This window comes from Pleurodeles waltl, chromosome 3_2, assembly GCF_031143425.1.
Source record: "Pleurodeles waltl isolate 20211129_DDA chromosome 3_2, aPleWal1.hap1.20221129, whole genome shotgun sequence".
Taxonomy (NCBI): Eukaryota; Metazoa; Chordata; class Amphibia; order Caudata; family Salamandridae; genus Pleurodeles; species Pleurodeles waltl.
Genome location: NC_090441.1, coordinates 117,081,026 through 117,093,400, shown reverse-complemented (window position 1 = coordinate 117,093,400; position 12,375 = coordinate 117,081,026). Strand labels below are relative to the sequence as shown.

At 41.2% G+C, this 12,375-nt stretch overlaps 1 protein-coding gene across 1 annotated transcript in view; it reads left to right on the top strand.

Annotated features, from left to right (window-relative positions):
• Positions 1-12,375, top strand: part of NIPSNAP2 (nipsnap homolog 2) — a 110,029-nt gene that overhangs the window by 67,408 nt on the left and 30,246 nt on the right. Inside the window, exons 5-7 of the mRNA XM_069226932.1 lie at positions 5,748-5,818; positions 6,788-6,928; positions 9,589-9,620. Coding sequence (XP_069083033.1) covers positions 5,748-5,818; positions 6,788-6,928; positions 9,589-9,620 — 244 coding nt within the window. The remainder of the gene's footprint in view (positions 1-5,747; positions 5,819-6,787; positions 6,929-9,588; positions 9,621-12,375) is intronic.

The window sequence follows — 12,375 nt, the reverse complement described above, 5'->3', positions numbered from 1 at the left end:
TATATTGTTCCTTAGTTTTTCCCCCCAAACTACTTCTCAAATGTGTTCATAGCTTTGAGCCATTGGTCTGTTTGCCTCTATTCTTTGTTCTGCTTCCCAGCTCAGTCAAATGACTACAGACACAGTCCGTTAGCATCTAAGCAGTCTAGCTTTTTTCTGTCCTCAGACTAGTTCCCCTCTCTTGCGTCCTGTTGGAAATGGGGTCTCTAGTTGGCAGTCGGTTTGCATCCTGTCCAAGTAGGGACCCTCACTCTAGTCAGGGTAAGGGAGATACCCAGCTCAGATAACCCCTGCTTACCCCCTTGGTAGCTTGGCATGAGCAGTCAGGCTTATCTCCGAAGCAATGTGTAAAGTATTTGTATATAGCACACAGTAATACAGTGAAAACAATACAAGAGGACACCACACCAGTTTTAGAAATATATTTATACAAAACGAGACCAAATATGCTAAAAGTCCAACATACAATAAATAAGATACAAATTTTGCAAGGATTACTTAAAAAGACAGTGCCTTGAAGTCAATTGCTCCATCTGGGCTATCATGGCGTCGTGAACAACAAATCCAACAGTTTAGGCCGGCCGCAGCGTCGCGGGCCAGCTACGGTGTTGGGAAGACCCCCAAACAGTACCTTGGAAATGCAGGGCGTTGTGATCCTCGCGATGAGTTCTGGAGAGTGGCGTCGCGGTGTAGGTCGAGGAGGTCTGAGCAGGGGTCGTCGGGCCCTTGAAGTCACATGTGTTGCAGATCAAACTCCAGGCTGATGAAGTCAGGGGCGCTGGTGTGGTTGGTATTGGGGCAGCGGTGTGAAGCAGGACGATGCGACGTGTGAGGCCACAAGTCACAGTGCAGGCAGCGGCTTGGTGACGGCATCCAGCGGCATCAGTGAGACCAGGGCTGTGGTGTAAAGGTGGGCAGTGCGACATGCGGTGTCACCAGGTCACAGTGCAGGCAGCGTTGTCGTTGCTGAAGCACTGTTGTCAGTAGGACCTAGTCGGTGGTGTGGCACAGGACTGGCTTTGTGTGGTGTCCACGAGTCACGGTGCAGACAGGGACACCGGGTGACGACACTGGAGTCTATGGTGCTGGGGTCGGTGGACCGGGGCTGTGGTGCGGGACGGGACGGTGCTTTGTGTACCTCGTGAGCTGTGTTCACAGGCAACTGTGCAGGCAGTGGCGCTAGTGTCAGCAGGAGCGGCGTATTCAGGGATGCACAGGCTGTGGTGTGAGCAAGGCAGTGCCGGAGTGCGGGTCCCACAGGTCACAGTGCAAGCAGGGGCTCGGTGGCAGCGTCCGATGACGGCGGCAGTGAGACCAGGGTTGTGGTGTGAAGTGGGTCGGTGCGCCTCTGTGCGGCGTCTGCAAGTCAGGGAGCAGGCCATCGGTGCCGTTGCAGTGGTTTTTCTTTTTGAACAGCACAGCACACACAGTTCCCAGTGCTGCAGGCAGATGAAACTGAAGTCTTTGGCATCCCTGAGACTTCCAACAGGAGGCAAGCTCTACTCCAAGCCCTTGGAGAACTCTCTCAAGCAGGATACACAGCAAAGTTTACCCTTTGCTCTCTTCAGGCAGAAGCAGCAACTGATGGCCAACCCAGTAAAGCCCATACAGCAAAGGGGCAATACTCCTCCTCCTGCTCTTCTTCTTGGCAGAGGTTCCTCTTGTTCGGAAAGATTCTAAAAGTCTGGGGTTTTGGGTCTACTTCTTATACCCAGTTCTGCCTTTGAAGTAGGCAAACTTTAAAGGAAAGTCTCTGTTGTTGACACAATCCTGCCTTGCCCAGGCCTGGCCCCAGACACACACCAAGGGGTCGAAGACTGCATTGTGTGAGGGCAGGCACAGCCCTTTCAGGTGTAAGTGACCACTCCTCCCTACACTCTAGCCCAGATGGCCCATCAGGATATGCAGGCTACACCCCAGCTCCCTTTGTGTCACTGTCTAGAGGGAATTCACAACAGCCCAACTGTCAGTCTGACCCAGACGTGGAATACACAAGCAGGTAGAGGCACAGAATGGTTTAAGCGAGAAAATGCACACTTTCTAAAAGTGGCATTTTCAACCAGAAAATTTGAAACCAGCTTTACAAAAAAGATGTGTTTTTAAATTGTTAGTTTAGAGACCCACGACTTCATATCTCTATCTGCCCCTAAAGGGAAACCGCACTTAAGTTATTTAAAGGCAGCTCCCATGTTAATATATGAGAGAGAGGCCTTGCAATAGTAAAAACCGAATTTGGCAGTATTTCAGTTAGGACATGTAAAACACATCAGTACATGTCCTACCTTTGACATACACTGCACCCTGCCCATGGTGCTACCTAGGGCCTACCTTAGGGGTGCCTTACATGTGCAGAAAATAAAGGTTGGGGCCTGGCAAGTGGGTACACTTGCCAGGTCGAATTGGCAGTTTAAAACTGCAGACACTGCAGTGGCAGGGCTGAGACGTGTTCATAGGGCTACTCAAGTGGGTGGCACAAACAGTGCTGCAGGCCTACTAGTACAGTTTGATTTACAAGCCATGGGCATCTCTAGTGCACTTTACTAGGGACTTACTAGTAAATCATATATGCCAATCATGGATAAACCAATCAACCGTACAATTTATATAGGGAGCACTCGCACTTTAGCACTGATTAGTGTGCAGAGACAATAAACCAGCAAAAAGAGAGTCCAGTGTACCATAAAAACAGGAGGTCAGAAGGCAAAAAGAGGGGAGACACACCAAAAGCTGCCAGGTCGAACATGTCCATTTTGTACTTAATTAACATGCTTTAGTTCTTTCATTTGTATGGAGAGTCCACATGCCATTGATGGAAATGTTAGTTGCGCTTTATAGCTTTGCATTGGTAATATTCTATACCACTGCTTTAACTGGTGCAGCACAAAGGAATCAAAACGTGAAAGCACGGTCAGCATATTGTTTAACACCTTGAATAAAAAAAAAAAAAACTCACTAACTACAAATGCTCTTCAAGACATAGTCCAATTTATTTTTTTTGGTCTTCCTTTTAAACAGTTTAGAATTTGGTGGTCTCTCCAAATATTTGTTTCTTTAATTCTGACTTATCTGCTAAACCTGTGTAACAAAACCACATCTAAGCTCGTTCTGGTGTTTTGCTTACTGCTGGGTAACAGAGCAATCATCTGTGAGCTCAGAGTGGTCTGAGTAACCTATCTGTTCTCTTTACAAACCACTTCTTGGTCATTGATAAATCCACATCTTTTTGTGGCATATAGTGTCACTGTACATGGCCCATTTTGGCACAGAGCATGAATTGCATATTGAGGGGTCGCTATAATCGGTAGTAATCAGCCCCGCCTCTTGTGGAGCGCTTGTTGAGCTACTTGTTTTAAAGATAATGGCAGAGCAACATTAACGGTGCAGCGCCGAGTCTGTGTGTCTCTGCCTTTACATCACTCTCTGGTGGGCCGTCAGTGGATTAAGATTCCAGTTTGAGGAGCAGCTCTTAGTGATCCTTAAAGCAGTAACCGTTCAAGGAGGAAGGCTTTGTTGCCCAAGTGCCAGAATTCCAGAAAATGATTTTTTCAATGTTTTTTTTTTTTTTTTATTTATTTTTTTTATTAAGGGAAGCTGCTAAAATAGAGTTGCACCCAGAGAATCCATAAGCGAGAAAAGGGACAGGCCCACAACTGACAACTCATGAATACTCCATGAGAATGTACTGTCAGTTTTCGGTAACTTAACCACAGTTCTGGATAAATGGAGAGGGACAATTCTGCACGCTTCTCGTCCTTTGTAAAGTAGCCATTACATTTCGTAAGAGCACTCGAAGCAAAACGATAGTACTAGCTGCCTTCTCGTCTGATCTATTTGCTTCTTCGAGCTTTTACACCTAGTGGTTTGACCACATTTGACCCGTCGGCTGTTCTTATTTTTATTTTATTTTTTAATTACATTGGGACACTTGCCGAGGTGTATTAAGGCTCATAACTCGAGACCTTTATGAGTGTTTTTTTTAATGTGATCAGTTTCATGTCCATGCCCTTGACGGATGTCTATTCATTTTCTGAGTAGAAAATCTTAGAGAAGTTACCATCTAAAGCAATAACCGAATAGTGGCTAATTAGGCAAAATATAGATTACATTCATTAATGGGAAATGTAGTCCGAGGACCTCCAGAAGCCAGTAATGTCAATGCGATAAAAGCAAGATGAGAGCTTCTCGCTGTACCCAAGTATGTATGGAAGGTTCAAGCAATACAGTACTCCCCCCTGCTCTTTTTATATCGCATTACTTCTTGCACCCATTTTTCATAGTATTAAAACAGGATCTGGAGGTGAAAAGAAAAGTTCTCCTCTGATGTGAAATGTTTATCGTAAAATAGCTTTAAGAATAATGATTACAAAAAAAAAGAAACCGAAGAGGGCGGAATAGCAGAAAAAGGGACAAACATGTCTCCTCTTGGCATGTCGTATCTATCCCCGTTGTGTGCTACACTTATAATGTAGAAGAAAATGTGTTAATCCTGCATAGTCGATTTGTTAATTGATTTATTTCTGCACCATCCTGCAGATAGCATTTTAAGGACGTTAGCAGAAGTCAATTTTTTTTTTTTTTTTTAAACCAATTTGTAATATTTAGGTGCTCCATTCTCATCAGACCCATTAATGGGAGATCGTGCTCTAGAGCAGTACCATAGGAGCCAGTGGCACGATCAATTAAAGATGTGGAAAGAAGCGCGAGATCTGTACCCACAGCCACGCTGTGCCTACCCCATCCCCTACCACCCACCTGCTCCTTATGCCCCAGATCGCATTCTCAGCAAAGGTCAAGGATACCAACTATACGAGTGGGGTTGTTTGATTTTTAGGACCTAATGATATTTATCTTTTGGAAAGGGAATCAGTAATTTATCCTGATTTCTTCCAAAGTTGTATTTCTGTCCCTTTAACACTGGGTTTAAAACCAGTAAAATTGTGCTGTGGCTTTTCAGCACGTTAAAAATGAGGATAAAACCTAGGAGTGGGCAAGACACGCATGCTCAAACTGGGTGTGGAAGTCACCCTTTCTTAATTTATTTTGTAATCCCCATTTTCTTTCAAATGAACACATGATGCTAAAGCACCGTAAGTAAAAATAACTGAGACACACATATTGGTGCCTAGGAGCTCCTTTCTTTCTACTACTAGGATAACGTAGGATTCAAGAGTTTCTTCTGAGAATTTTGAAGGGGAGAGCCGATCTTAGCTGCCTTATCCGCTTATTTCTGCATATTGGTCTGGTTGATTTTTAAAGTCTGATTTTAGGATTATTTTATTCATTTCAAGCCGGCAGCTGTCCCACTCCTTTGGGGAGATAATATATCTAGTATCTTTTGATAACTCTTTTACACTTGCATTTAGGAGTTCTGCCGTATCATGTTTTCCTTAATTATATAATTTACTACAATATTTAATTTTCTGGCTCTACCTAAGCCACTCGCACATTTGAGCTCTTTTTTTAGGTATCCCCATTTAATACCAGCCCATGGAGTTACTAAGAAGCCAGGGGTGTCACATGTTTTTAATGTTAATCACTGGTTGCAGGTATTGAAAATAACTGTTTGCTAGGGAGCTAAGTTTATGAAAAGTCTCCAGTAGTATTGTCAAATGACGCTGCTCTGCATGACAGCATGTTAAATGTTTGTTTGCCCCTTGGAAAAGTGGAATTATTTGTGGTGCTGGTCAATGGTTTTTCAATTAAAATGTCCTAAATCAATATAACTCTTTTTCATGAATATATTTCAGTGCATCTCTGGCGGTACGAGGGGGGATACCCGGCTCTCACGGAAGTGATGAGTAAACTTCGAAAAAACCAGGTTAGATCTGATATCAATTATCATCAAAACTTAATTCCCTTTACCAAGACATATTACCATTTTTGTGCATTTACAGTCATCCTGTTAGTACAATAATTCCACTTCCCCCCCTCTCCCATTGATAACTGGTTAAAAAGCGATTTGTTCTTAATGGGGTGTGGAACTGTAAAGCCAGTAGTTCGCTTTTCGCCTGTTTGGTTTGTCGGCCAGCAAAGAAGTGTTCCATTGAAACATTAGGATTAATGAAACAAAATAATTCTGAAATTTTAAAAATGAATTTCTGAACACCAAATCCATACAAGGCATCTCTTTGGTCACAAAAACTAATGTAGTAACAGATTTATTTAAAAAACTGAATAAGGACATTCGGTTATGAAACATAACGGAGCAATAATGTTTTTTTGGTTACTCATGTATGCTCTACACTAGACATTTCAGTGTATCCATTCCGATGTAAAACCTTTTTTCCAAATCCTTATAGGTTTTTATATTTAATTGTATCCTTCATCAATGGTACATGTACTTAGTCTCCTCAAATTACAAAATAAACCAATTAAACTAACGTGAATTATTCCCATTTATTCCATTTGCGGTCGCATGACATCCTGTTATCACAGTCTGTCTTATTTTGGTGAGAAACCTCTTTCTGCATCTTAGTTCCATCATCATTGTTGAGATTATGCTTTTTCACGGTGGAGTTCCACTATTTTCAGACCTTTCTTCCAGTCGTTTGTTCTTCGTAGTTAGGCCAAATCTATACGTCATCTCTGCCAATTTCTCCGAAGAACCCAACAAGAAGTTAGAGCGCTTGGCGCAAAGTTTTCAAATAGATACACCATATAAAATATAATGATGTATTTCTTAAAAGCAGAATGCACGTAGGACTTGTGAAACAGTTTAAATGAGGCTGAAAGTAATGTGCAAATGTATTTCTAAAATGTAATTTGATTATCTTTCCTCATTTTAAAGGAATTTACTGAATTTCGTAAAGAGAGGGGTAACATGCTTCTGTCACGCAAGAACCAGCTCCTTTTGGAATTCAGCTTCTGGAATGAACCAGTACCTAGGAAAGGACCGAATATTTATGAACTGAGATCGTATCAGCTGAGAGTAAGTGTGACAGATATAGATCACGTTCCTTAAATAGCTGTGTAAAGCCATTGTTTGAAAGTGTTCCTTGATGCCATGCAAAAATACATTTATAAGCTAAGGCAGTGGTTCCCAGCCATGTGACTCCAGAGGACCCCCACTGAATCACTATTGGAAGCTGGGGGCCTCTCCAAGCAATTTGTATTATTTACATTTCAAACCTTAATTAAAACAGTAATTAGCGAAAAATACACATACAAGTTAAACGCCAAACAAATACTCCAGTTACTAAGGATATCATTATTTTATATTGAACAAAAATATGCAAAAATCGAAAAAGTTTAATGGGAAGGTTGGCGCTGCATCTCACGACTAACTTTTCAATGTTTTAGTTTTATTTAAAAAAGCTGAATCCTCAGGTCAGATTCTACATTTCCCAAGCGATTTCTGTTTTTATCTTTTAGGTACATAAGATCTGATAAAGCTTTTTCACATAAATATGTGGTGGGGAAAGTAAAACCATAATGGCCTCTCATCTTTCCATAGTCTCTCGTCACATGTAATTCATTTATTTTATAGCACCTCTAATACCATTGTAGGCTGTCGGAGCACTTTACAGGGAACTATTTCACACAAAACTAACAGCCAGTTGCGAGTTCTAGTTCTTGTGTGATCCACACAGGACAATTACATTCTATGACAGTCTATGCTGTGACACGGACTTCACATTATGGATTAGGTGATGTGGCAAAGTAGACCATCACACAGGCAGCATAAATCTGTCAAAAGCAGATTATCCAGTCCTGCCAGATGTTTCATGCCGCTAGCTTCTCTCCTGTGGTAACTCAGAGCTTTTCATACACTGCAATCAACATAATTTACTTTGCGAATGTGTGTTTAATATGGCCCTCGGGTTGACAGGAGGTCATCAGAGACACACTAGTGTTTCACATATATGTGTCTATGTGAAAAGTGCAAGGATGAGAGTATGCAGTGGCTATGAGCAGAGATATCTATAGATTTTTTTGCTATGCCATTTGTACATAGAAAGGTCTCAAAAGAGGTCATTCATACCTCAAAACGATTCACTGACCGTTTTAAAACGGAACAGAAATAAATTTCATTGAAAAGGCCATCAGCAACTACTTGAATGGGGAGTGGCAGAGGAGCATCATATGTGCATGTCATGTACTTACGAAGTGGGCAGCAGAATAAATATTAGCCTGGGAACAGCTGCTTGATAAGATTAAGGATGGGGGGGATTTGAGCTTGGATATCGGCTCGGACGAGGAAGGTTAACTCGCTTGATTGGAAATAATATTGATTCATGAATAATGTGGCAACCAAGTATGTATGTGCCTTGCTATCGATAAGGACTCGGTTTGATGGCTTGGTTCATGATTTTCTTTTTCCAGGAATCTTTTTATTATTATTTTGGTTATGTCATAACATTTTATACCAATGGTAATGTCCACATAGTAAACATTTACATCTGTTACATATATCGCAAATCAGTGGGTGTCAGTAGCAACGATTGGTACCTATATCACATTTGTAAATGGTGGAATAGACCGTTACCCCAATATTATGCAACACATAACACCTCTTGTAGGATTTATGTAGGTCTCAGTATAGTCATTCTGTAGGAAGGATACTTGAACCTTCCTGCTGAAGCACAGTGTACCAGTAGTCCTATCTCTCCGTTACTTTCGCCATCCTATTTGAGTGCACGGACGCTTACATATGTATTTATCAATGCTGATCCAATATTAATTTGGTTCATGATATAGTGTGTGCTTACTGTATAGTATTTTTGTTCATGCCACCCTAACATGTATGTTGTAACTCACACCTGCAAAATCTTACACCTCTTGACCTGTGAGGATATATTGTGTGAACCTGGGACTCTTGAACTATAGGGTTGTTTTTTCTTTTGTTTCTGTGCAAATAGACTATAAAAATGTATTTAAAAAAATGTAACTTCCCTAGTCGCCCTAGTGCTGAGTAAACTAGGATTAAAATCCTTAAATTCCTTTAAGTGCAGGCTGCATGTGCCAGTGAGCACAGTGCTTGTCTGGGCTGTTACCAGTTGCAGAAGAAGGTGAAGTCCCTAAAATCTACGTCCTTAAAGTTAGCCATAAATAGAAGTGTTTTAGTCTATGGAAAGGTGATTCAGCTTGTGGACGTAGTAAACATGTATTGTATTTTAATGTTACCCCCACTGTACCCGTATTCTGCTTTTATTACAGCAGAAATGCACAAGGAGAGGGTTGCGAGCAGAAAAGGAGGGGAGGTGAAGCTTGAGCAGCTGGACAGAAAGATGGAGGTGTGGGCACACGGGGAGCCGACATACAGGGAAAGAGGGAGGGGTGGAAGGGAGCAACAGGATGCAGACGCACACAGAGAAATATGAGGGGCCTAATGTTCCAACCGAAAGGTGAAATAATAGGGTAACATGCAAAAGAAAAATAGTTTCCAGAGGTCAGCAGTGGAATGATAGAACTCAACAAATCATAATATGGAAAGACTGCAATGAATCCTGAGCAAAACGCAAACCAAAAGTCCGCTCTAAGTGTATATTAAAGTATTGGTAACAGTGGGTCTAATAGTAAAAGAGTCTGTAGGAAGACCTAAAAGTTAATGCCAGGGTATGACATTTGTATATTTCCTTTTTCTTTTAGCCTGGAACTATGATTGAATGGGGCAATTACTGGTAAGTTTGTGGTGCTGAATTCACACGTCATGAATTGTATTTTACCTTTACCTTTACGTTTATTGAAAAGCTCTTTTTATCTTTTCGATCCCTGTGCGAAAGTTGTAGAGTTTATGTGGGAGGACACATTCTATGCAATTCATGGTTTTGGTTACAAACACATGGTACATTAGCAATAGGGTTTAATATAGGCACAACGGGCACAACGATTTGCGTATCTGTATTCCTTTTATTTAAAACAAGTCTTTTTGGGGTGGGGTATTTTTAGAAGCTATTTACATAGTTTATATAAAAAGTTTAATGATGTCATAAGCTCCATACGTACTTTTATTTTTTTTATTTACCTTTTGTGCATTCTTGTTCACTTTCTCTTTAAGTACTGGAATGACAATGAACATTGTTTGGAAGTAACCCTGGCCAAACACCTATACATCATATTTTATATGATAATACATATTAGGGCAACAACAAAAAGGTACATTAATAAAGTGCAGCAAAAATGTAAATCTTTCTCCAGCCTGAATTTACACTGTTTTAATCTACATTTGTTTTAATGTGACAAGTTATGGAGATTTATGAAATAATGCAATTAAAAAATGAAAGTGCAGGTTAATTTTCAAATTACTATCCAATCTGTTCTCTTTCGTCTGCCTTGCACAGAGCTGAACCCAGTTTGGGTGTATTGATTTTGTCCAATAAAGCCATTACTGATATTGATTCTAACAGATGATTGTGTGCATGCTGTACAATGATAATTATGTGAGATATCACAAAACAAGCAATTAAAATTGTCAACCTAAATAATTGTAATTTACTAATTCAAGCATTCAGTGGTATAAATAGTAGACATTCAGTGGTATAAACGGTAGAATGGCCTCAGTGCTTGCACTGATTAGATCAAAGATGGACTATGAAAATCTCTCTTCTTGCGGCTGCCAAACGTTTTGCGTCTGCTCAGTTATTCATAATATATATTTTTTTAAGAACAGTGGTTCCCTTGGATAAAGCCTCAAGCCTAAGCTTCCATATGTGTAAAAAAACAAAAAAAAAAAAAAAAAACACACACACACACACACACACACACATATGATATTGATAGGATTCACTGCCATTAAGAGGAATTAAACAAAATCAGTAAATAATATGTAGGTGAACGGTGCAGTATAATTATTTATTCATTTTATTTAAGAGTTTTATATAGCGCTGGCCAGAAGCGAGGAAATCAGGGCGCTTTACTTCAATACCTGTTCAACAAATAACAAGTACAATCAGAACAGTCGAATCAAGACCAGACAAAAGTTGAGGCTAACGGGGGGGGCAGAATAATAAGGAAGGGGTACAAGGAGAGCTAGGGGTATGTCTTGGTGGGCGATTGATGTTCTGCTAGTTGAGATGTTGGTTGAGGAAGAGATCCTGTAGTTGTCTTTTGAAGCTCAAGAAGGAGGGGCTTGTCCTGACATACACGGTTATGGAGTTCCAGAGTTTTAGGGCATTCCTGGGTTATTAGTTTGTTGGCGTTTGGCGGAATGAGGAGTAGTGTGTTTGAGCTTCTTAGGTTTATTCCCTGACCTGCACTTTTGAGTTTTGAGGCGAGGTAAGCTGGTTCCCCTATGTGTAGGGCTTTCAGTGAGGCAAGCAGTTCTAAAGCTGCAGCACATTTCAGTTGGGAGCCAGTTCAATTCTTTCAGGGCAGGGGAAATGTGGTAATATTTTTTGATTCCTGTGACCATTCTGGCTACTGCATTGAGAGTGGTTCTAAGGGGCACAAGGAGGGATTTTGCAGTGCCTGTAAGGGTGGCGTTCCAGTAGTCTAATCTAGACCACACCAACGCTTGTGTGGCCGATTTAAGATCATTCACCGGTAGTAAGGGTTTGATTTTGTTCATATGTTTCAGGTTGTAGAAGACACACTTCGCACTGTTTTTTATATGAACGTTTATGGTAAGTTTGGGGTCGACTGTGATTGTTGAATCTGGGGGGACTGCTCAGTCTACGATATGAGAAGAAATTCAGTCTTATTTTGGTTGAGTTTTAGGTGGTTGTGAGCTAGCCAATGTTTGACGTCATTGACGGTGGCATTTAGCCGGTGTGTACGTCGTCTAGTGTGGAGATTTACATGTAGAGCTGGGTGTCATCTGCATATAGTTGGAAGGGGATGTTTGCTTGATTGAGAATGACAGTGGAAGTGATACATGTGAATAGCTGTGCGCTAAAAATGTTAACAAAAAAATACAAATACTGTAGATATATTCACAATGCTACCGCCAGTTTTACCTCAGAAGTAGAGAACGGTTCAGATGAATTTCAATAAATGGCAGTCTATAAATCAAAAGACGTCGAACCCTATCAGTCATTTGGGAGGAGTCTTCATCAGGACCGATTGGAAACAGCTACAAAAAATAATTTTAGAAAACGGAGAAACTCAAGAGGCCCGGCTAACTATGCAGTGCATGTGCAAGTGAACACAGTGCTTGTTTTGCTTGTGGGCGCTGTTCTCAAAAGATGATGATTATCTTACTCTACATATTGCAAACTGACATTGCTTTATTGTGTAATTTCTGAAATTCTCTAACGCATAATTGTGCAGCACACCCCAGTCCCACCCACTCCAATATGCCCCAATACAATCCACCCCATCTCACCCCACACCAGTTCACCCCACTCCTATCCAAACCACTGACCCCCTGTCCAATCCTCCAACCCACCCCAGTCTAATATGCCCCACCCAAAACCAAAACAATCTGTCCCACTCCAA